The sequence below is a fragment of the Zonotrichia albicollis genome, chromosome 5 (genome assembly GCF_047830755.1).
Source record: "Zonotrichia albicollis isolate bZonAlb1 chromosome 5, bZonAlb1.hap1, whole genome shotgun sequence".
Classification (NCBI taxonomy): domain Eukaryota; kingdom Metazoa; phylum Chordata; class Aves; order Passeriformes; family Passerellidae; genus Zonotrichia; species Zonotrichia albicollis.
In genome coordinates, this window is record NC_133823.1 from 33,089,086 (window position 1) to 33,115,605 (window position 26,520).

Genomic DNA, 26,520 nt, shown 5'->3' on the forward strand with positions numbered 1-26,520 from the left:
GTTCTGTTTACAGAAAGCTATAAATGGTCTTTAAAGCCTGTCTCTGCAGACACTCCTAACTGCACAAACTTTACAAGCAGAAAGGTAAAATTAATTATTTGTAGTATGAATTATGAATTATTTTTACAGGTTTATAAATAGCAGCATTTCTTGCCACATACAGTGAAACATACAATAGCTGAGATTATGCAATTGAACTTTCTGCTATTCTATAAAAGGTGTTTTAAACACAGAATAAATATTTTACTTTTGAATGTTTAAATAGAGTTTACTGTTTAAACACTTCACATAGCTGGACAGAATCATGAATAATAGAAATGGGAAAGACTTAATGTGTTAGATTTTTTTTTTTATCTTTTGTTCATACAAATTGACTACTCTTTATGAAAAAAAAATGTTTTGGTAAGGGTTTGTTTGTTTCAAAGGACTGAAACACTATTTCAAATCATGGAATTCAGGTTACTTTCTACGGGCAATACCCACTGTAGGTGCATCAACGCTGGATGCACGAGTCTACTGAATTCCCTCCTTGTGCATCCAGAAATTATAGCTGGTTTCTGTTATTCTGGTATATCCCCAAATTAGGGAGGTTTTCCAGGTTACTAATGATCTGCCAGTGGAGGTGTCTGGTATAGTTTGAGACTTTACTAGGTGATAGTTCAAACACTGCACTAATTACAGAGAAGTATTTAATAAACTCTGTCATCCCACAGTGTTCTCTAGTTCCAAATGAAGCTACTTCATGGAGCTACGGTTCTGGATTTTCATAAGAAGTGCATTTATTCTGTAATTTCTTTAACTTCAGATGAGATGCCAGAATATATATTTATAGCTTTCTCCAGATTTGCAAATACAGCTCAGACCCAGTGTTTGGACTATTGATCAAAAACTCGTTTCTGGAGTGGCTGTTTTTTCCAATGTAGATTACTTATATAAAAATATCCTAGATCTCACCTGTATCTCACCACAATTAGAAGCGATTCCTTGTTTCTCCAGAACATTTACATTACAAACTAAATTAGAAAATGATTTTTTAAAAATCTATAATAAAATAATAGAAACAAAATATAATACATATTCTCAGCAAAATAATCTTTTGCTCTCCCATTTTTGATCAAATTCCCTACTCTGAAAGTGCCCCAGATAGGTTACATCATAATATTTGTCAGATTAAGTTATGATCTTAGGTCAAAATATGTGACCATCTATTGAAAATATGTAGTGTGTAAACCAGAGTATTTCTATCATTTCTCTTTTCTCATGCATTTTTGGATAGGCACAGGAAGTTTTATTGCTTCAGTATCATAAGTGTGATTTATTTCCACTTGATATCTGGCAGATTGATTCTCAGCATGGAAATTATTTCCAGGGAAGCTCAAAAAGCCATTTGAACCATTGCTGAGAACCAACAAAGTAAGGAATAGAGTTGCTCTTTTTGGCAGAGCACTGTATATTCAGCATTAATAAGGCCTGTGTCTCATTGGTCAGCAACACAAAAGATCAGGTTTGACCACAAAGCAGTCAGTGGATTATTTGAATAAGAATCCCAATATAACCAGTTAGATGGTGCCTGGGCCAGTCTGACCCTCACTGCTGGGCCAAAGGCAGCACTGTAGTGTAATTCACCCCAGAGAGAACTTGGCTGCTGGAGATTGCAGCAGGGCACTGAACAAGTCCAGGCTTGTCAGGAACTCCATTTACCTCAGGAGAGAGAGCTTCTGGCGATGGTGAAGAGAAAAAGGAGAGGATTCTGCTGGAGGGTTTATGTCCAGATGTTTATTCCATGGTTACAGAGGTCTGAACCAGGGCAACTGCTCCACCAGAATGGAGGCCGCATGGTCTGATTAACCTTTTAAGCTCGGGGACAGGGGAAGGGGAGGGGACAGGTGAGCTACCAACCAGGTGAAAGGGGCAGGGTCTCAAGGGACTAGGGACACCTATACGGGCCAATGTCCCCCAGGCCTGAGGAGCATCCTTTGAAATCGACCAACCACACGACGCCTTGCTGGTATGTTAGCCTGATTGACAGGGCACACTCAGCAAGGGGCGAGGGGGAAGGGAGAAGGGAATATTGGCACACCTGAGAAAGGGACCCGGAAGCTAAAAACACACCACAACAGTGGATCAAAAGCCGTGTCTTGTCTGGCAGCTGCTCTCTCTCTGTTGAAGCAGTGACAGAAGACAGCGCCCACACTCATGCCTGTGTGGGCCAGAGTCCGGGACTTCCCTCTCTCTCCCTTCCAGGGCCTGCCCCTACACCCCGGCAGCCCCGACAGGCGTGGCTCCGCCCTGTACCTGTGGGCACCCCCAGGCTGCAGTCGGGGACAGAATGACTGCCCTGGGCAGCCGGAGCTCCCCCTGCCCCACCCATCGTCACCTGTGTGCGCACAGCGCTGCATTTAGCTCGCAGTGCTCTGGGATTCAACCAAGCTGCTAATTCTGATGTGCCCTAAAAATTGCTGTTAGTCAAAGCAACTGCCTGACTGTGACTGGGCTATTTTTATTTTTCTTTTTTCTTTATTTAGGCAAATTTTAAAATTGGAATGAAATGGGCTAATGGGATATCTCAATGAGCTTGCTCTCCCTTTTCTTTCAGAGTATACAAGTATTACACGTGTTAACATATAAAGAGTGTAAACAAAATAGATGTTTATATTTCAGAACATTAATGATCACTCTGTATAGTTCTTTTGTTCCATACCTTATCCTCAGAATCAGTTCAAAAGAATTTTAATGGGAAAACTGAATATAATAAATTCTGCAAAGAAAAATACCTAAACATTTTGTAAGCTCATTTACCCTTTTCACAGACCCTGTTACCATAACAACTTGAACTGTCACTATAGTAATATTCTTTTATTATGAAACACAGTATTTTTTGTATGCAAAGTATTTTCATAATCTACATCTCCAAAATTAGCATTATTTAAAATATTGTCTGGAATATATTGTACAGTTTCATAGGACAGTATATGCAAGGGACAATTTTGAAAAAAAAAAAAGGGTGTGATTTCTATTTAAAAAAAACCAAAAAGCTTCTCCTAAGAAATAAATGAAAATTTACATACTTATATTGTGAGGACTTTTCTATCTCCCTACAAATTTATTTTTCTACTCATTTAATTTGTTGGCTTGTGAAAATCAGAAAATGTAAAGATATTTTTATAAGCTTATTTTTGCTTCTCACATGTTTCTCTTCTCACCTTTATAAGAGTGATAAGTATTACTTAAAAGCTGATAATTTCTTTTTATATATGTAAGAACCTAAGAATCAAAAAAGTGAGTGTTTAAAAATATCTTCAATTTAAAACAAACCACCCCTATAGTAAAACAGTAATATATTAATTTAATTGATGCAAACAATAGAATACATAATATTTAATATATAATTTATAAATACTAACATTTTCCCCTTTCTTATGCACTTTCTATAGGTTCTGAGAGAAAAGTCTAAATTTTCTGGATCCAAACAAGGTACTGTAAGGATATTATAATTTTCTACCAAGTTCTGTTTACTTCTCCCATTGCAGTTTCCTAATTTTTTTTCACTTGTGAAATTTTGTGTTGCTTTTTCTGTATGATGAGAGGCTGGTTCCCAGCTCTCACACTAGTTCTCCAAGGGTAGAAGACTATTCTAAAAAGAGTTTTGGCAGATTAAGCAGTTTTAAGTTAGGCTCTACAGAGCAAACTGGTTTTTAAAAAACAAGCAAAAACATTAAAAAACCCACCTGAAATCAAACAGAACTGAAGTTTTTAGAGATATGCTATTTTTAAGCAAGTTATTTTGAACCATTTGTATATAAGAGCCATCAGAATTCTAGTACATGTTAAAAAGAAAAGTGGATCAGGAGGTCAATAACGCAAAAGAGATATTTTAATTTCATCAGTTCTGATTGTATTTCTGGTATCTATTGCTAGACTCATGTTTTCCCTACATGTTGTGTCCTGCCTGAGGGCCAGTTATTTTGAAGATGCTGTCCCCAAAGGTGAGGGGAGACCTGCTGTGTTCCCTGTGTTACTGCCCACCCCTGAAGGGCTACTCAAGCTACCCTGGGGCAGATTGGAGTGAAATAACACTGAATGATCATTGTTTGTAAATATATATACCGGTGGTTTTATCTTAGAGCAATTCGGTTCAGGGCTGGGGGAAGCCCATAGAACATGGAGTTCCTTGGGTTACTGTAAGCTCAGGTTTTAGGTGGGAATGCCCAAGTGCCTCCCCAAAGGGGGAGTTCTGAGCTGTCTCTTGCAGCACTGTGGATCTGTTATAAAACCATGATTGTGCACAGTCCTCTGGTGAGGAACTCCAAGATCAAAATCTTCCCTAGGAGGCACTGTAATTAAACTGTGTTATAAGATGGAATTTGAGAAAATTTGGTGCTTGAGGCTCGGAATTTTGTAGTTGAACTGCTGGAAAGCTCAGCCAAGTCCTGATTCAGAAGCCTTCCTTCCTAGTGTTAGGTATAACAACTGCAGAAAGGTTAGAAGCACCTTGAGAGCTGAGGCTCTGCTTGGGTGAGGATCCATGGAGACACATCAGGAACCTTCCAGTTTATTGCACTACTGGCTATGAACAGCTCTCTGAAACAATTAATTTTGCTGCAATCATGGGTACCCAGTTTTCTTCATGATCTCGGGTTGATATCAGGTTTGTTGATATTGTTGGTAAAGCAAGTTAAGTAACCTTCAGCCATGAGGACACAAATCCTACGAGAATAAAGGAGTAAGGGCTGAAAAATTCTGTCTCCTGTGTATGGGAATAATTTTCTCTGTGATGTCATGTAGAGACTGCAGGATATCTGTGTTCTGGTGTAAACAGTGTTTAACAGGTGCAGCATTTCAATATTTAAGTTTTCTGGCACTGAATATCTGTTCTAGATGACATTTCCTGCTTCAGTGTGGCCAAAGCTGTATTCTCCATAATGAAGCCACTAAGCTTGTTCATTTATTTCTTGTTCATGCAGCTCCTTTCTTGGATTTTGTGTGGAAGACTGCAATCATTCATCAGACTTTCTTTGTCTGAGCAAATTTCTACTTCTCTTATTATGAATGTATTGACCTATGCATATGTAACAAGGTGAAGAATGCTGGAGGTCATTTCTGAATGCATTTTAATGCCTTAATTGCAGAATCTACAAGAGTGTTTATTGTCTAGAAAGAAGGCCTATAAAGTATACAAATTATAAAGGATTTCCAAATTACATTCAGTTATTTTCTGTCCCCACATTTAGCATTTCTTTCATACTGTACAGTCTTTTAAAAAATATTCACACTTTCTGTAACTGCATTGATAAAACACCAAAAAGACTTCCAGTACTGTCTTTAGCTATTTTTCATTTTCATCTTAATATAATTATCTCATTTCTCATTGCTGTCTTGTCTGACACTATGTAATAGGTCTTTAGGACAGAGTGGAAGCTTTCAAGTAGGTATGAGACCATTTTTATTATCTCTATAAGTGTATATCTACTATATAGACACTGGCAATATTTGTGCATAGCACATTATTAGTTATATATATAGAAATTCATAGTGGACATAACACCTAGTGTCTGTTTAGTATTCTATTTCTATATAACATCTTAGATAAACTCCTGGTGGAGTACTACAGTAGCAAACTTATGGTCACAACATAGACACTCTGAAGCAGTTACACTGATAGGTCTTACTTTTAATAATGTGAAATTTCATCTTTTATATGTTGAGGGCAAAAGTCGAACAGTAAGCTACTCGACTACCTTTTCTGATAAGTTCTTGTAAGAGAGGTATTAAGTCTTTAGTTTTAATGTTTGCATTTGGGGGTATGCTACATTCAACAATGATTTAGGTAGTGTATATTTTTAAAATATGCACCAACATATTTTTATGCCTTGAAAGGGCCTAGATCATATTCAGTGTTGGTTATTCATATCCAGAAATATTTCATTTTTGTTGTTGAAGACAATGAGAGAGTTCTTGCAACAACAAAAATTAATTTACCTAATGAATTTTGGGAAAAACCAAGTTACCTCTATAAGATCAAACTCTGATACCAGTGTGAAGTCTGTACAGAACTGATTTTTACCCCAATTTTGTCCTGTGCCCAAGTTGCTGGAATACAAAATTGTGCTTATGGTGTCTGTAAGGGAAAATTTGTGTGCAGGAGCCAAAAAGCATTCCTGAGTGTAGAAGCTAGGCAGAGGTGCAACTAGCCCTAGTTTGCCACTGTATATTTATTCTGCCCCTGCAGCAATATCAAATGATCAAGGTCATGCAGAAAATCTGAAACCTTGGAGGGGTTCCAGTAGAGGGTCTGCAAAGGATGGTAAGATCTGTAAGTCAGCCTGTGCTCAGGTGTGGCTGCTCTGGATAAAACAGCATCATTCTGCTACTAGTGTAGGTGCCTGGAGCAGGGCTTAGGGCAAATGCTGTGCTGCAACCTGGTTTTTTAACCTTCAAAACTCCTAAATTTCCATGTTTAGTAAGTAGAGTGAACAGTCACAAGAGAAAGTAGATTGACTTGATTTTTGAGTTCTGTCATCTGCTCGTTCCCTTAACAAAGTTTGTGTGGAACAAATCTTCTAGGTTCCCCTATATTCTTCCAACTCTTATTTTGCACAAGGGATACTGTAGTAATGCTGTGTACAAGTCTGTGCTGTCCTTTGAATCTGAGGCACTAACAATGCTAATTAATTAGCTTTCTTTCCAGTCCTACTTCCTCTTCATTTGTAATTTTCTGTAAGCCCGCCAAATCAGTCACGCAGTACCTGTCAATCAAGTTGGCTTGTGTTTTCAGGGTCACTTTGGAAATTATTTTTCTTTATGTTATGAGCTTCCTAAATGCAGTCTAGGAAGTTCATAACATAACTTGTGTCACATTGGTCAGCAACATAAAAGATCAGGTTAAGACTGTGAAGCAGTCAGTGAATCAAAAGTCATGTCTTGTCTTGCACATCTTGTCTCAAGTAATTTTTTGGGTCTAGTTTTGCTTTCTTACCATGCCCATTCACCTGCTTATAAGCAAGGCTGTATTCAATACATTCTTTATAGCATGAAGGGAAAAATATGCAAATATGTTGAATTTTATAGGTAATCACAGGCTTTTTCTACAAATAGAACTAAATGGTTGCACCTAAAATGAGTCCCAAATTTCAGGTTCTAAAAGTTATGTTTTATCTTGCAGTGCTAGTGAAACTAGAGACCTAGAGCACAAATTTAGTGCCAGAAAATTCCACTTAGAGTTCTGAATTTAAAAACACAGTGCGTAACTATTCAGACCTTGATATCAGGATCAGTAGTTTGAAGGCAGTAGGTGATTCCACACTGCTCAGGAAGACTTAATACTGTGGATGAGAAGAAAATGTCCCATCACATTACAAATATTACAATTGTGATGGTCTTGGGGCACTGGTGTCAAAACCATGTGTCCTAGCTTGGTCCAGGAGAGAGTTAATTTTATTTCTAGTAGTTGGTGTGGTACTCTGTTTAGGATTTATTTTTACCTTGTTGCATTAAAATTTTAATGAGGACACCCTACAATTTATTATCCAAGCTACGGTGAGAGTCATCTTCTCATAGAATTGTTTGTATTGGAGGGGACCTTAGAGATTATTTGTTCCAATGCCCCTAACACTGACAGGGACACCTTCCACTTTGCCAGGTTGCTCAAAGCCCCATCCAACCTGGCCTTCAGCATTTCCAGAGATGGGGCAGCCACTTCTCTGGGCAAGTGGTTTGAGAACTTCACCACCTAACAGTAAAGGATTTCTTCCTATCTAATCTGAACCTGCCCTCTGTCAGTTTAAAGCCATTCCTCCTTGTCCTATTACTTCCTGCTAATGTCAAATGTCCCTCTCCACCTTTCTTCCCCAGGCAGAACAACCACAATTCTCTCAAACTACCTTCATATTGGAAGTATTTCTTCCCTCTTTCCTCCTGTGTTTAAAAATAACATTCTCGAATGCTAGACTAAATTACACTACAATTCTTTTCTGTATTTCCCAATAAAAATTGTAAAAAATTAGTTAAGTCACTTTAGCTACTCTTTCTTATACCAATATTAACCAGTGCAAAACACGATCAAGTTTATTCCTTTTCACAATTAATTGTATCTCAAAGTCTACAGTATGTGATAATTTATTAACTTACTAACATTTTTTTCTATACAATATCCAGGTTTAGGTAACTTAAAATAACATTTGCTGAATTTAGGAAATTCAATTTCCCATGTAATAGTGCCCATAGGTGGCAAAAGATTATCTGAAACTAAAATGATGGAGAAGAACACTAAATCCTGAATCCTTTATGGCTGTATAGAAGAACTTTAGCCATCCAAGTAATGTTTTAAGGGTCTAATCTCAAACAGCATGAGCTTGCCATTGCTTTCTGAAGGCAGGGGATATTTGGAAAAAGTGAACAATCTTAAAATGCTTGTTTAGAATCAGAGATAGATCAGAGATAAATTAGAAATGCCTTAGAGGGGGATCATTGTGAGAAGGAAATAGGATGAAACTTACCTTTTTGATATTGAAATAAAAGGAAGAATTCATAAAAATATAATATACTTGAACAAATTTGGTCAAATTTAAATAATACTAAATTGGAAAGAGAGGTATAACAGTAAGATTTTGATACAAATAAGCTCTCCATTTTTCATTACTCACATCCTTGATTCCTAATGATTCCTAGCTCTATAAAATAAAATGAGTAAGTAATGACAGCTCAATTTCATGCTCTTCAGCAGTAGTAGCAGGGTCTTGCTAACAAATGAGAAGGCTTGAAGCCCAAATCATTCCAAAGTTCCCCCTGCAACAGTGATTGTACATTTGCATTACTGTTCATGTTTTCTGTTGAGAGCCAACAACCCATTCAGTGCCTTCTGAAGCACAAGTGTGTTATTTTTAAAAGATTAATGGTTCTGCAGAGTGGTAACATACATAATTAGGAAGCTTCCACATTTAACCTAATCCAATGCCCTTCACTTCAAAGAAATGTAGAATTTGGCATTCTAATTGAGTTCTGTCAAAACATGAACCAAAAGCAATGTAGTTATAAAAGAAAGTGGAATGAAAGCAAGACTGAAATTAACTTGATCTAGTTAGAGTCAAAGGCACCTTTTCATCAAGTAAGACAGGAGAAATTATGAAGAACATTGATATAATTGTTAAATCTGGAAAACTTAGGAACAGTATCACATAAGGAAGGCTATGGCTAATGGATGCATTTATGATAGGTACTTGAAAGGTAATGGAGCCTGCAGTGGTTAGCATGGCAATAAGCTAAAGCTAAGCCATTATATTCAAAATACTATGTAACTGTAACCAGCAGGTAGGTACCCATAAATTCTAAGATTACTGCACAGGATATTTAGAGCTGTCTGAATTGCTGTTTCTTGTTTAACCGTAAGAAATAAAAAACACAAACGCACCAGAGAGCTTCAAATGTAACTATAACTTTTCTTCATATTTGTATTTTCTTTGATTAGTTTGGGAGACAGCTTTTATTTCCCCATTAGTGTTGTATTTTTCCCCACTGTGTCTGTATCTAAATTGGTCCTGATTATGTCTGAAACCAGGAATTGTAAGGGAATACAAATATGGTGTGTTGTGGTATGCAAATGCTTAGCATATTTCATCCAAAAGTTATGGTTGAAATATGGATTATAACAACTTGTTATAAAACTTGTGTTAAACTTTTTTCTTTTGCTACTATCCGTCTCTGAGAGTATTTTAATGATTGAAAAGTAATTCTAAGAGTGTGAAAAATATTTAGTTCAGGTAATAGATTTCAGAGTAGCATACGTATGTGAGGAAAAAGAACAGGGAAATCATCCTCTGCAAAACCAGGATGTAGCAAGTAAAACACAGATATCATGGGAGGTAAAGCATCTTGCAAACTTTAGGGACAAGAATTTTGGTCTGATAAACACGCAGACAAAATTCTTAGCTAGTACTAGAAATTCCAAGAGGAACTAAAATCTTTCTAAGTAATAGTTCTTTAATAATGGGTCTTGAGTAAACTGCCAACAAGTGCAAAAGAGTATGTCATGCACTAATATAACGATATTGGAAAGATAGAAAAAAGAAAATTCCCTTTGAAAAAGGTTTTCCTAGGGGAAAAGTTTTTAGGGGTGAAATAGTAATCTGGGAAGCATAGATGATTTGTCTCCCCTCTCCTGGTGAGTCATGTGCTCTGTCTAGGTCTGGGCTCCCCACCAGGACAAACTGAAGCCAGTCTAGCAAAGCACATGAAGATGATGAAGGTCTTGCAGCACCTTTCATATGAGGAAATGCTGAGAGAGCTGGGTCTGTTCAGCCTGGAGAAAAAAGGCTCAGGCTTATCCATGTGTACAAATAGCTGATGGTGAGATGGGGAGGGAATATTTACTATTGCTTGTTTTTATGAGTACCTTTAATGGATGTTGCATGAAACAATTAGGAGTCTTGGTGAATGTATGCAGCTCAATTTAAATAATTACAAATATTGTAAAAGTTATATAAGGTTAGACTAGGAAGAAAATATTGATTTGACTAGATTAATGGAAGTGAAAAGAGTTATGGAAATCTCTTCTATGTAACAAAATCTGCCATGGTAAAAAATATAAATTTTGCACAACCTCTTTTGCTCCTGAAATAAAATACTGGAGTGGACATAATCTTCATAAATTGAATTCTTTTTGATGTCCAGAATCTCTATAGTAAACACTGGTGAGGCATATGAAGAGGGAAGCAAAAAAGCTGGTGAATAGTAATTATGTTTGGCAAATCTTCATAAAAGGTTTGATAATGGCAATTATGATACAAATATGTACAGCAGTGGAAAAGTGCAACAGACCTCTGATAGTAAATATAATTAGTAAGAATTCCAGAATGGACACTGACTATGACCTGTATCGTATGAGGGTTTTCTTTATTTATTTTTTTTAACCAACCCTACTTACATTACTACTACATTAGTAGTTATCACAGTAATTACTCAAAGGTCTTGCCTAGTTCTTGACCCAGCCACTCCAATGATTCAATTGCAATGTACTAGAGAGCATGAGGCTGCATTGTATTACTGCTTGTTATGTGATCTTCTTTTTACTTCTCATCCAGATGTACTACTCAAACAGTAACACTCACACTATTTTTCACTGTATCTCAGCTTCCACGTTGATGTTATTTTCTCAGGACCACAGGTTTGGATAGCAATTCTTGATTCATGGAGGAGGTTTCCAGCTGAAATGTGCAGTCCTAAGGAGAAACAGTATGTAAATGCTTTCATATTTTCAGCTCCTTGACTAGAGTGCTGCTTTAGACCATTAGACTTTGCTGATAGAAAAGTACTACAGTACTTTTACTGTATTTACTTTTACTGTACTGTACTTTCACTTTTATCAATTCAAAAGTTTACAGAAAAGAATCAGAGCAAGGCACATAATAGTATTTCTTTGGCTTGCTTCCTAAGTCAAGCTCTTCCTAAATAGTATGACAATCTCTCAATGCCTTCAGTAAAACAAAAAGCAAGGAAACCTTGGAAGTCCACAGGAACACTTGTAGAATGAGCTAATATTCTTTCTGGTTATCCGTTGATGAGAATGTATGGTAAGGTGACTTGGGGATGTGCTAAAAAACTAAAGGAATAGACTGGAATGATGGTGCAATATGAAATTCTGATACACAACAGGGTTAAAATGAGATAATTTTAATATGTTACTTAGTTACTGTTATACCTTTGATTTGCTTATCAAATAACACAGAAGAGGATTTTTTTTTTACCATACCCACAGGAAAAACACTTGAATATGACTTGCTAAAATTGACCTTTACTTATACATAGTGACTTTTACATGACAGTATTATGATAAACTGACTCTAGCTCCAGATTTATTACTCAACCCTGACCTTTGGTTATATTAGAATATTGCTTTCAACCAGACTAAATAATAATGTCTCTGTGAATGTAAGGAACTGGCAGATCCGAGATGTCAATTGCCAGCTCAATTTTCCTTTCACCTGGGATTACAGCATGTCACAGTGCTTTATTGATCTGAGAGTCATTAGAGTTCAGTGTTATAACTCTTCAATTTTCCACACAGTGCAACACAGTGCACTGTAAAAGGCACGAAGCATGAACTGGAGAATGACCCCAGTCACTGGCCAAAAATTTTGATACTGGTCAAAATTTGGAATGTTTATTTCATCAGAAATAAGTATAGTGATTTTGATTTTTTTTTCTTAAATTGGAATATGCAGTCAAAATATCTTTGGAAATATATTCCAAGTGATCCTTCCAAAATGATTAGTGAAGGGTATTGTGCTGGTTTAGGGTCACCCTAGTACAGGTATTTGGAATATACTGGAAAAAAAAAACCTGTTTGAGATTTAAACAGCTTAGTTTTGAAGTTACTGGAATGCTTCAAACAATAACATAGGTGCAACTACATTGTACTCCTATTTAGTGTGGCATAGTAAAATATTTTGATTTCATAATTTAACGAAATATTGATTTTTATTATAATGATATTATAATTATTTATATTATGTATCATATTTCAAAGTAACTTCCTTGACAACTTTTTTATTATATGTCAGGGAAGGTGATAGATGTTGCTGATATGTTTTGATTTAGTAAAATCAGTATCCATTGTTAAAAACTGTTTAGGTAGTCAGAAAATTTTCAATCTGCTGCAAACTAGATTATAACAATGAATAAAAGCACCTTCTTGCAACTTCCACCCAGGCTTTAGAAGAATTAATGTAATGGAATGTTGTTCAAGTGGTGCAGCAGCTTGATGTGGCCTTGCTTCTCAGATAGGGACTGAAATCAGTAGGATTCTTTCTTTGATGACTATGATTATAATCCCATAGAAAGTTGCATTACTGAAATAATAATTCATTTATGTAACACATACATGAACATTAAAGAGACTGACATACTCTTGGTGCCAGGATTCTTCTGGATGCCAAAGCACATCTCTGCTGCATTCAGGCCTCAAACAATTTTCAAGCATAGAACCATAGAACAGTTTGTGTTGGAAAGGACCTTGAAGATCATCAAATTCCAGCCTCGTTGCCATGGGTAGGGACACCTCCTACTATACCAGGTTGCTCAGAGCTGCATCTAACCTGTCCTTGAACACTTCCAGGGATGGAGCATCCACTGATAAGGACAGCAGAACCGCACAGCGTTTTACTTACTTGATAAGGGTAGTACAACAAGCAACATTTACTCTCGTCAAGGACAGTACAACACAACGACACAGCTTTGGAGAAATAAATGAAGTATGCAACTTAGGCAAACAGAAACTATGCAAAATGTAAGCAGAATATCAGCTGAGCTCTGCAAGGCTGACAAAGCAGAAGTTTGTCAGCCTTGCTGAACAACAATATTGCAATCACCCAAAAGCAGGGGTCAAGGAACAGCCACCTAAAAGGACACAGGCCATTGAAGACAGACCCCCAAAGAACCGCATAAGGACTTCTGACATATGGGTCAGACTGCTGTGGTAAGGGTGTGACCATGTCAAACAAAGGCAAGGATGTGGGGTAGCTAATGAATGTGTAATCAGTGTGTATGATAAAAACTCTGTTCCAACACTTGTCACACTCAAGTGGGGGAAGGATCCCCCAAGTGGCCAGCATGCTGTAATAAAGAACACTTGCCTTCTAATACTTAAAACTGTGTTAGAAAGTTTCTATCCAGCTGGTTTTGGTATCCCCACAGCCTCCCTGGGCAACCTGTTCCAGCACCTCATCACGCTCACAGTAAAGAATTTCTTCTGTATATCTGACCTAAGTTTCATGTCTTTCAGTTTGAACTCATTCCTTCTTGTCCCATCAGTATAGTTCCTTGTGAAGAGTCTCTCTCTGGCTTCCTTTGGAGACTGGAAGGTTGCTATGGGGCCTCCACCAAACCTCCTTTTCTCCAGGCTGAACAACCCCAACTCTCTCAGCCCATCTTTGTAGCAAAGCACTAAGCCTCTTATCAACTTCATTGCCTCTCCTGGACTTGCTCCAACTTTTCCATGTCCTACTTATGTTGGGTACTCCAGAACTGTATGAATATTCATAAAGCTGTTAGTTGTTGCATCTTACAACAGCTTGTCATATATTTCTGACCACTCTACTGCTGCATGGGCGTCTTCTCTGTCCAAATTGTTTTTAAGGTATTTGCATTCATTGAACATGAAACTAAGTGGGTAGGTATCCTATAGATATAGATATAGATATAGATATACGTTTACGTGTACATATACATATTTGACAAGGTTGTTAGTGACTTCTAGAAGACATATTGTTGGATTGCTTTACTTGTTCAGTGAAATTTAGTTAACAGTGAAAAAAGAAAGAATGTCTTCATATGTTAGGAGTGCTTTTATGGTTTAATATTTTCTTCAAATGAAATACATGTTGGTGGGGGTTTTAATATTTTAGGCATTTTTTTGTGATTATTTTGAGTGTACATTTTTCCTTTCATATTCATGGTGGAAAGAAACATACTTTACAAGCTACCAAAGCAACTTAATAGGAATGGAGGTAAAATAAAAAACATTGATCCTGTCTTATAAATAGCAATTTCCTTCAAATTCACATTTGTTGAAACCTAATTTTATAATTATTATCATTGAAGCCATACTCAGGTATTGCAAATAATATTTTATACTTTGAAAAATTATGTAAAAAATTCACTGGCAGTCATTGAACCATCAAAAAGAGGTCTCCAGTCATCTTGCTTTAAAATTAGGACTGTTTACAACAGATACAGGATTTTACTAGTTTGATGGCAGCAGCAAGGTTACCTTTAAAATGTTTGTGTTAGTGCTTTCTTGAAAAAAATTCATCATGTGATGCATTGCAAACAGCCATCAGTCAGCAAAATGGTCATTGAAAAATATTCCAACAACTGTTGTTCACTTTATTTGACTGATCTGCTAAGGCCAGTATGCCAGAAGCAGTTTGTTATTCCAAGAACTCTAACTTTCATCTCACTTAAGGGAAAAAAAAATTAAACAAATCAATTGTCATTCTCAGCTCTTTAGAAGACTCTGCATCTTATTTTACAAAGCAAATACTTTTTCCTATTATGATGGAGGAAATAAAAATGCAACTTCTGTCTAGAAATTACTGCTTAGCTTATTTCTATTTTATGAGCATTTCTTCCCCCTGACTGAGAGCGCAGCTTAATTGCTCAATAAAAGTGTAAGGTTTTAAGACAAAAAACCTACTATAAAATTAAATGAGATTTAAAAAATGTATGCTAAACAATGTGTCAGTTCATTGCACCAGAGCTGGTGGCCTTGAGAACTGAGAATTAGAGGGTCAGATTCATTAAAGCTGTATTATGTCAGACGAAGTTGAGGCAGCATTTTGTCCTAAGTTTACAGCATATTCAAATTCAGCAAAACAAAAATTAGTGGAACTGATCACTACTGGGGATATGAGGTCTTTATTCACAGATAACCACATCTTCCCAAATAAAAAGTCAGATTGCAACAGTTTTTTGTTTGGGGATTTTGGGCTCTGTGACATTTTTCTGTGAATTTCATTTATTGGGCAGTGACAAGGTAGACAAACTGAATTCTTCCTGTGTGCTCTGCTGTTCAAAATTAATGAGAAAATACTGTAATGCCTAGGTTTTAAAGGTCCTGAGAAGACAATGCTGGAGATGCACCACAGGGGAAGGATTTTTGCCTGTAGCACTCTTAGAGATCCACAGAGTTGTGAATAAAGCCTGTGCCTGACAGCTGGAGGAGACGGCACTCCACAAAAACTCCCGTCAGCTATTGTCTTCTCTTCACGAGGCACTTGGTATTTCTGTGCTGGAAGAAATGCTTTAGCTTTTCTAACCTTCAAACCATAACCAGGGCATGTTTTCATACCCATTTCAGCACCCTGTCAAAACAAGAGTGGCTTTTCAGGGGCTGTGGCCAAGCAGTGGTCAAAGGGACATGCCCAGGACTGGTGTCTAGACAAGATTTTCCCTTTCTTCTGCCTGTGGAGGGGATGGACACTCCTGGTTCAGGTGACACTTTGGTGGCAGGAGGCCATGCCTCCTGGCAGGCTGTCACAGGGAGCAGACCCTGAGAAACCATTGATGAGACAGTTTGAGGTCAAGCAGAAGTTTCCAAATCACAAAACTTGGGAGTGATTGCTGTTGCGAGGTTTTTAGAATTTCTTATATAAGCCAAAGAAAATCAGAGGAAATATGATATTAAATTTTAAATTGTAAATCCTTTCCATAATCCCTGCCATGATTAAAGAAAATTGATTAATGAAATATTATGGACATTTGTACACATAGTTGCTTTCAGTTTTTTAATATATATTTCATTGTCTGTTAAATCCTTGCATCACTAGAGAGCCTAAAATAGCTTTCTTCTAAAGCTGAAGCCAAATGGACTTCATTTTAGTAGAAATGGCATATTTTATTTTACTTTTTTGCTACCTCACAGATTTCTGTCTGCCACTTATCTTTGTTCTACAGTCTAGAGAAGGAAGAATTCCGTACTAGTAAGTCCAAATTGAGTGTCAAGTTCAGCTCTCTGGCCCTACCATCATTCTCAGCTAGGGAAACAGGACTTTTTCTTACAGGTTGCACCCCTGAATCTCAGTCATGTCTGTTGTCAGAGAACTATAAATATTTACAAGAATAAAGTGACAGAATCTTTCACAGTTCTTATAATCTGTTATTAAAATTCTGTTTTGTGGATATTTCATGAATTTATGGAATTCCTCCTTGATGAATAGTTACATCATAACACACAGCTGAGCAGAAGGTGGCACAAATTTTGAGTCACTGACTGATTTAGGGTGAAGCATTTACCAGTGAGGAACACTTATCTGGACTTCAGTTACTCTGTTTGATGCCTCTGTTCTTCTGAGATTGATTCTGTTTCCAGATGGCCTCTGAATATTTGCAGGGATAAAAATATATGCATAAAGCATGTGGAAAAATTCCTCTTAAAGTAATGGAAAAGGAGGAAAGGATCCCACTTGGAAAAGCTCTGGGTAATGATAACTATTGTTGTTTCTCTCCAACCTTGTTGCAACCTTGTAAAATGCCAGTAAGAGTAAGCTGAATTTTCAGTTCATGTTTGGAGTTCCTCTAACACATATTTTAAACCTGAAAGAAAAGAAAGAATATTTTCATTTGTGGTTTTTAGAAATGGTGATTTTGAACATGGTAAAAGCAATGATCTGGTGTTGCAGTTCCAGAACAGAGAAGTGCTGCTGATTTGCACGGGAGTTCTCAGATTGCCACTGAAAAATTTCATTTTGGATTAATCTGATGCCTTTTCTCCTTCTATGTATTACGTTTTATGTACAAAAAGGTGAAGACACTAATTTTTCTGGCTACTTCTAGTACTTCAGAAAAACCCCAAAACATCCTTCTTGCTTTGTTTTAGAATCTGGCGCCTTTCATTCAAAAAAAAAAAGAAGTCCTGGTATCCGGACACTGCATATTACAAACCTTATGTGCATGTTGAAACTATTATGTCCATTTTTAGGACTATATGCTTTTGATTTTCTACATATATATATATTTCTTTGTCAAACCCTTGCATCACTGAAGAACCTAAAATACCTTCAGATCTGTGTAGGCCAAATATTTTCCTTCTCTGTTTAACAGTCCCTAGTTGGATCAGGGGCTTTAAATAGCTCTTGATAATTGATTATATACAAAGACATAAACTATGTTTGACACTGGGATTGTAGCCACGTATTTATTTTTGTTTAATTTTCCATTATTTTTTTACATATTTTTGTGAGTCAGATGAGTCAAATATTTATCAGTGTAACAAGATATGATTGTACTATAGGCATCTGAGTGAGAGGTGTATTCTTTCCTGCGAAGAGCCTTTATTAAGAAATACTCTATGATTCTTTGAATAAATTAATCATTCAGAATTTCAAATGTTCTTTAAATAATATTTGATTAACTCAGTGTATTACCAAAGAATTCTTTCACCTTCTTTGATATTCCTAAGACTTTTGATTTCTTGGCACACCCAGAAAGCTTCACCACAAGTGATCAAGGTTGGGAATGACTTAAAACATTGTGGGAATTACCTTCTATTCTGATAAAATCATATGGTAAGTGATGCATTCATTCATTTTGAATAAACTTTCAATATTTGAAGTTAGTTGGCACTGATTCTTCCTCAATGTCATTTTCTGAAGCGGCCTCAGTACTCAGTCTGAACCACTTTGCCATGCTTTTTCCTGCATAAATTATTAAGTTTTACTTTGATGTTTTATTTCATTTTAGAAAATATCAATCATCAGTTGGAAGGAACCCTACTGTTCTTCAATCTGGGGCACTCAGCAGCAAAGAAGCGAAGAAACTTTTTTATTTTGCTCTGCCAAGACTGGGTCAGTTAATGAAGCAAAGTATTGAAGAGCTATCCACCTTCACCCTAGAGCAGAAAGAAATAATCCTTTGTTCTCGGCTGTTGTATTTTATGTAATTAGGATATATTTTTTCAATCATTCTGGATGCATTCAAGTTGTAAGTGGCTCAGGATGCACACAGTGAATTATTATACTGTTGGCCTATACTGGAAGCTTTATGAGCTGTTCGGCATCCTGATTTGTTAGAGAAAGATGAAACCCCATAAAAGTCAAGCTGAAAGCTACAAAAAACATTACTGCTTTGTTTTTCCTATTTATGAAGCACTGAACTGTAGAGTACTCTAATGATAGCTTGTATTAATTTTAACAAACTTGAAAATCTTGCTGACTAGTCTAACATTTAGGTCCTTTTTCATTCTCTTTCTCACCGACCTTTAGCTTTTTGCTGGAGGCACCACATTTGTTATGTTAGCGTAAGCAGATAATTACAAACAGTTGTAAAATGAAACACCACCACTGGTAAAGCTGAGAGGCTTTTAAAAGTTTCATCCCATTCAGCTACAGAAAAATCAATTTAAATTAAAATATATGGATTGTGAACACAGCAGTTTTATTAAAACAAAATATTTTTGTTTGTTTGTTTTGCTTTTTAAATAGCTTCAGTTTGGTTAGAAAATATAGAAAACGTTCTGTTTCCTAAAACTAGCATTTTCTGGTTCTTGTTTTCTACTTACACCTGAATGGTAGAATTTACCTTCCGAAACTACCTATGGGATTTGGGGGGAAAAAAGTATTCCCTCTTCTCACAGATTGGTTTTTAACTAAAGGTTAAACGGTGTAGCAGTTGAATCGCAGGTGATCCTGAGCTGTCTGTTGGAGGTGAAGCCCTTTTGTAAGCAGGGCTGTATTTTGCAAAGGCACAGGGGATGTGCTGTAGCGGGGATAGGTTAAAATGCCTGGTGTGTTGTAGTGAAGACCTGAAGAAGAGAATACTAAAGAGGAAATAATCAGTGTTAAGAGAATAGCACGGGTACAGCAAGTGCCTCCTCATCAGGTAAGTTTAGGACGTGAAAAAAACAACTGTTGGTTCATTTGAAACCTTAACCTGCAGCTGCATCTACTGATGCTGCTTCAAACTTTATTTATGTCCAGGCAGGATATATTTTATATATGTCCTGCAAACATTACAGCTCTTAATGCTTTCTTTGGCCTTTGTTCTGTATCCCATTATTCTGTGTGAAATCCATCTTGGGAGCAGACATTGGGCACAACATTACATGGGGCTCAATGAAATTGTTATAGTAAAATTTAATGGGATGTGGACTATGTGCTGGCCCTTTTCCAAGGATGAATTTTACCTTTTTTTGCTTGAATTTCTGATTTCTTCCTTTGTGACAGCTCCTCCATTTCTGTTAAGGTCTCCTTATGCTCCTTAGAAATTAATACGTATTTTAGTTCTTTATTAAAAATGTGACAAGAATACTAGCAACAAGGTAATGTCTTTTCTATTCTTTTATCTTAGTGAGATCACTTACAGAAAAGGAAAAAGAAGGAAATACAAATTCACTGGCACTTCATAAATATTATTGGTAAATCATATCCTCAAAATCATATTTCTTCTTTGTTTTTTTCCTGTCCCATTTTAAGATCAGCACATGCCCCAAGGGGCCTTGAAAAAATTGGAAATATGTTATGACCACTTTTTTTTTATTTCCATGCTACACAAAAGAGTAATCAATATTGCAGCACTGTAGTTCTTTGATCCCCTGACTTTATTATGCATGGAGAATGTATATTGTATGCACCCGTGTTTACTAAGCTTGTCTTCATGTGATTCTTGATAAAACTAAGAACAATGTCTTAAATCAGGAAATGAGGATATATTTTATAGTAATCATTTTCTAAACATCAAGTTATGGAATTCACTTTTAGAGTCCGCCTAGCACTGACCTTTCAATATTTTTGTGTTATAATTTAATAATTTGCTGTCTTTTTCAACTGTGGTAGTAATTTTATGCAGAGGGGGGCGTACGTGGCCCAAAGTTTAGAGTCCGACTAGCTGAGGGCGAAAGGCCGACGCCCCTCTGCAATTCCTGGCCAGCACCCTTCGGCGTCTGATGGCCTCGGGCTGTGCTGGCTGCGGACTGGCTTACACCACTGGTATTGGGGAGGAACGGAGCTGACCATTTCACCAGGGGTTAAACGTCGGTTTATTGAAGGTGTTGCGGGATCTAAACGCCGGGAAACCGACCGGGAAAAAGTTTTTTCAATAGGGGGTGAAAGAGGATTATAAAGGAGGGGGGGTGGGTACAGGCGGAACCAATCGGGAAAGGTGAGGGGATGAACTTCACAGAACTGACACTCCATGGAGACCAATAATCAAAAGGTAAAGGAGGTGTCCTGGGACCCCAGCCAGCCACCATCTCCAGAGAGGAGAAGGTTCTCGAAACCTGGGAGGAGAAGGGGGTGATTGACTGGACCCAGGGAGGAAACAACTTTCACTTATAAGGGAAACCAGGGGAGGAGCAATTACATATGGCAACTATGAATAGCGGTTACTATAGCAACTTAGCTGACAGGGTAGCAGTGGCGGGAAAAACTGGGGGAACAAAACCATTTTACACATAATAGGGGAGAACAATACATAAATTGGGGGAATAACACAAGAAACTTAACAACACACTACAACAATTTTAATGGGGTTTATTCACTCAATAAGTGTGTATGCAAGTATTTATGCATATTCGGTTCTCTGTATGCTTCATGGAGGTCACATATTCAAGGAGAGCAGATAGTTCAGGAAAAAATTCCTACACATATACACATGCACTCAAGAACAAATTATTTATGACACAGTTTTTTCTGATAGAAGCAGAAATCAAGTATATTGAGTGAAAGGGAAAATTTTAGGCTAAAGAAAAAATACTTCAGTTGTTGTCCTAGCATTAGGAGGATAAACAGTAACCATATGCAGTTTTACAGGGTTAATAAAATAGTGTAGTGTTAGAACTGTGTAAGCAAATGTGAATTGCAAAATAGGAATAAAGCATATGGCAAAATGGTTGAATATCTTATTGCTGGAATTGTAAACTGATTTTACTTTAGGTCAGTTATTGATATTCCCCAGAACTCAAACCATAGCTTCAAGAATCCTTCTTCAGCAATATTCTGCATTTGTCTCATAAATGGTGTACTGTTAATTTTTTAAAAGGAAAAATTAGGTTTAAGTTAAAAAAAAAAAATCCCTTGAATTTTCAAAGTAGTTTTAAGAGGCAAAAACAAAAACAAAGTGCTTTATATCAAGCTAAATGAATGACTGAAAGAAGAGAAGGTTTGTGCTTTCCAACTTCTTTCTTATGTCACAGCTTCAAAATGTGATTAACTGGTTGTTACACTGTGTAATAAATATGCTTCAACTGAAGTAGTGTTCAATTGGCTGTTAACACTTTAAATTAATCAGTGTGTACCTCACAGCCAGCTAGAATTCATTTTTGTGACTGTAAAGTGCCATCTTTGTCATCTTCTACTACAACGTATATACACAGTATTCTCTACAAAACCTTTAAAATAGCTCTAAAGTGATCTCCAGGGACTTGTCATGAGATAATTACTGTCCTGTGCTATATGAAACTCTTGACTGCTCTTCCTCTTCCAGGGTATCCCAGGAGAATAATCACTGTATAACAATGTCTTTTCTATTGTGATTTAATATCTTCTTATGCTGATTGACAAAGCAGTCAAAGACAAAATTAATTTATCTTGTTCCAGTAGTTTTGTGGCGCAGTTTGAAGCAAAAAGACATTGGGCAATGCTGTTCAGAGGTGTACTAATGTCCTCCTTTCTGAAACCAGGCTTCAGCTACCTACATTTAAAAAGGTATGCAACATGACATCTGGTAAGCTCGTTTTTCTCAACCACTTTTTGTAAACAGGTTTAAGGTCTCCCCAGCTATTTCTGAGCTGCACAAAGCATGGCTGCTGATATGGTTATTAGATCTTTACACACCTGTGTGGTATATAGACACACAGGTGGAGAAGAGGCTGATCTTCAGCCCCTGAGCAATTCACAGTTTGTGTCACCACTGCCAGGTGGAGTTGGGTTTGTACAGGGTAACCCAGATCCCCAAATATGGGAGGAGGTAAATAGTAGGAGCTGTGCAGGCTGACCTCACTGAGCAGGGAGGGGAAGGGAAATTGCTGAGGAAACCTCTGGTCATGTGTACATTTTCCTGGGAGAATGACACAACTACTTCTCTTAGGCTCTCCACGGGATGGGATATTCATCTTGGTCAGATTAAAACCTGGAACACAACTTCTGGGGCTAAAAAGTTGCTGTTCCTGGCCACTTGCCACCAGCACTAAGGTTCAGGTTTGTACACCAGTATTTCATGGAACAGTTTTCCACCTCACTCCCATCCCAGCCTCTGTGGTGCCTAGGCCCCAGAACAGCGCCTCCTCATTCAGGGGACAAAGCCTGCATTATTTTGTAAGATTTAATTGTATATTTTTGTAAGATTTTTAAGCATTTATATCCTTCAAAAGACATGGTATTTTGAAAGGAAAAGGGAATCAGGTCAGAGGCATCTTGGAAGGCACAGGAGTAAAAAAAAAAAAGCATTCACAAATGCACATTAATATTTTAGTTGTCAAAAGAAGGATGACTGCTTCTTAAATATAGGATATTAGTTTAGTGAATGTTTTTGTGCCTACACGTTCTTTTGAAATACATGCACCTCTTCACAAAAAAAAAACCCAAAAAACAAAAAACCCAAAACCAACACCTTAATTTTTATTTCTTATATAATTCAGCAAGGAAACATATGAAAACAAGGCTGGAAACCATTTAAATCATTGTTTCACTTATTTGGAAAAAAAAATTAAGTGAAAATTTCTGATTTCTCACTCTCCAGATGAAAGACAGAGCAAAAATTAATAATATACCAGTGATTTGTAATAAAGTTTTTGATTTTTCCTTAAGATATTTATGAAAATATTATCTTTATTTCCCCCTTTTCTTCTCATTTTTTTTGATTTGTGGGAAAATTAATAAAAGAAATTACATACACAAAAAGCAGCCCATAACTGCTGCATACTCAAATTGATAAATGTGAACCATACCCAGAGTGATGTTTAACAGAAATGAAAATATGAAGGTACTAAAGTTATATCTCTTATTTTTTCCTCTTCATTGGTTCTGTTATTAAATGAAAAGAAATCGGAATATGATGTATCTCCACAATGGACTCTTACATACTGAAACACCATTTAGCGTTATTAAAATGTGAGTTATTCCTGTAATTGGAATTTTTTTCGACACTAAAACAATGATTGATGTGCATAATATTCACTTGATAATTCACAGAAAATACAGTAACAGTAAATTTCTAAAAGCAATTAAGTTGTCTTTCATTCACATTGAAATTACAAGCAAAGAATACTTATTAAATTAATAAAACTGGTGCATATATAATTGAGATTGAGGTAGAAACTAATATAAACTGAATTAAAATGTATTTTTACATATAATAAGCTTCTAATAATACTTCTGCTTTCTTAGGGAGCACAAGCTCAAGCTACGCACCTTGATGCAGAAGTGAAAATTTATGTTTAGGTTAGGCAATGCTAAGTTAATAGTTGTACTCGATGACCTGAGTGGTGTTTTCCAACCTCAAAGATTCTATATCACTGAGAAGCTCGTGACAGAAAGGAAGTTTTATAATTGGAAAAGCCAGCCCACTACTTCTTTGTTTCATGCTTCAGCAGAGTGGTTTCTCTGTTTTCCATGTAAAAAATAAGAACTTTTTGTCACTTTATTGTTATGTTGGTTGTCAGCAGTGTAAGATCCTGAAGATCATAAAGAAGGTCTCAGATGCTATGGTAGCAGTGACTTATGAACCTGGCCAATCACTAAAAATCACTTTATCATTTGAATAAAATGAAAAATGTATTTGCTTGTAGAGACAAAGAACACTAAAAGAAGGCTAAAAAAACTGGAAGGATGAAGGGCACAAAGCAAAGATAAGCACAGAATGTAAGTGAAACAGTGTTGTGGTGACGTGCAATGAAGAGTTTTATAGATAATTAAAAACAAATGACTTGCAGAATCAACTTAAAGGCAGAAATTATATAAAGCCTTCAATGGCACCATGTCAGCAGCAGAAAACCCCAGCCTTTTCTTCACATAAAACAGGCCTGCATCTTTTCTTTCTACTGCTTTGTAAAATAAGTGAAATATGCACACCTGAGCGCCCAGCTGTTACTGTTGGCAAGCCTCTACTTGCACGAGTCATAGAGGTGCAGGGTTACAAATTAGCACCACCATAGTGGGAAAATGATTCCTGTGTTCTTTTTTGATTATTATTCCAAGTTTCTTCAAGTGTAGCAAAGCATAAAACTATGTTTTTGTTCTCTTCTGGATGGCAGGACTGACCTTCAACCAAATATTTAAGGAACTCTGCAGAGCCTGATGTGCTCCACACTGCATGATTTGATGGGAAGGAAGCCTACCTCCACAGGAGGGCATCGAGAAAGTAAGATAAAGCAGCACTCTGAAAGGAGCAGCAGCAGGACATATCTCAAAATATTATCAAAGAAAAAGTGTTTTCTTAAAGGGCAGCAGTCTCTGTTGCAGAGGTAATACATTTGCATTGCAACATTTTAGAAGGTATATGATTTTCAGTGCGGTATCATGGCATTCAGACAAAATGCCACACAAAAAAAAGAGGGTTTTATAACCTATTGTATGTCCTTAAAACCTGCTTGAAAGTGTATCTGCCACTATGAAAAACTTCAGCAGTTTAAAGTTCTGCAGCTCTCTCACCCAAACAAAAAAGTATTTCTTTCCTATTTAAAGAAAGGGACACAGAGAAGTATGAGAAGGATTGTCTGGAACTTTAACTATAGATGTTGTATAGTGCAGATGTAATGAGAGCACATTGTAAAAAATATTTCTTTCCAGTCCCATTTGTTTTCTTCAGGATGTATTTCTGAAGGGGCAATCTAGGCTCTTACATATACATATCAGGAACACTATTTTTAAAGAAAGGATTCATAAAACTTACTTTAAATTTTGATAGTTACACACACACTGTCATATAATATTTTAGTGTGATTTATGAAATGTTTGAATGTTCTATGATTATCATACTTGAACGTATAACATCAAGACTGAAGGCAAAGGAATGTCAGAAGGGATACATTATGAGAATAAAAATTACATGAAACTAGACTTCTAAGTAATAGTCAGGCATGGCTCTGGCAAATGTCAAAACATATTATGATTATCATGTTCAAATTCATATCTGAATTATGCTATTGAGTAACTATGCCATGAACCCTGTACCTTGCCTGAATGTTATATTATCTTTCCCTCAGATTTAGCCAAAATTGTTTGCATTACTCTGGGCTTTAATTGTAACATGATAAAATGAACATAAACATCTAAATTTAAATTAAGTGCATACTAGGTGTCCTGTTTAAAAAAAAAAAAAAAGCTAATTCTCTCTCCCCCATGAAATAAAAACTCATCTCCCACATAATAAAAAATATAGCCATGACTAGATTTATTAAAAATATTAACTGAATTATTCCAGTTATGAACAAACACATTCTGACTTCAAAATCCAAGTGCAAATTTATGATATGAGCTCTTAACTGTCCTGGTTTATCTGAGCATGATTTGATTGCCTAAGCATGCTCTTCTGCCTAAGTGCTGTAGCATTAGAAACGAAGCGATGCTGTTGCTGATGGTCCTACTTGTTACAGCAGCAGTCCTTGACTGCTGAATCCCATCTCTGACAGGGGCCACTCACAGGCGCATGGGGAAAACATACTGAACATGAATCTAGAGCAAGGCATGATCCTTCAGTATTTCTCCAAAAGTCAATAATTTATATTTAATTATTTTTTTTTCTCCCATATCATATACACTAGCTTTTGATGGATGTTCTTTTGTTACTTCTTTCATCATGTCTTATCCCATTTTGGTTACTGCTAAATTCCAGGACATTGTTATCTGATTTACAATTGTTTTCTTTCACTTGCTTAAATCTGTTGCTTGATAGTTTAAAGGCATCGGATAGTACAGGTGTTTCAGCATCAAAAAGTGAATAGACTTTTTTTTCCACTTAATTGAGAGTCCTCATAGTGCTCTCTATCAGATTCTCTCCAAGTCATCCCTTTTCCAAAGTGGATAATGTATAGCTGCC

The 26,520-nt window shown here is 36.6% G+C and overlaps 1 protein-coding gene across 48 annotated transcripts in view; it reads left to right on the forward strand.

Annotated features, from left to right (window-relative positions):
* The window catches only part of LOC102069276 (uncharacterized), a 142,881-nt gene that overhangs the window by 94,935 nt on the left and 21,426 nt on the right, over nucleotides 1–26,520 (forward strand). For 37 of the 48 annotated variants that reach the window (XM_074541270.1, XM_074541285.1, XM_074541282.1 and 34 more), the window contains 7 exons: nucleotides 3,435–3,474; nucleotides 11,151–11,226; nucleotides 18,232–18,335; nucleotides 19,837–19,903; nucleotides 22,083–22,190; nucleotides 22,573–22,682; nucleotides 24,737–24,946. In XM_074541270.1, the coding sequence (XP_074397371.1) occupies nucleotides 3,435–3,474; nucleotides 11,151–11,226; nucleotides 18,232–18,335; nucleotides 19,837–19,903; nucleotides 22,083–22,190; nucleotides 22,573–22,675 (498 nt within the window). In that variant the 3' untranslated portion in view covers nucleotides 22,676–22,682; nucleotides 24,737–24,946. Of the gene's footprint in view, nucleotides 1–3,434; nucleotides 3,475–11,150; nucleotides 11,227–18,231; nucleotides 19,369–19,836; nucleotides 19,904–22,082; nucleotides 22,191–22,572; nucleotides 22,683–24,271; nucleotides 24,345–24,736; nucleotides 24,947–26,520 lie in introns of those variants that run through there. The other 11 variants (XM_074541277.1, XM_074541281.1, XM_074541280.1 and 8 more) reach the window with 11 other exon arrangements.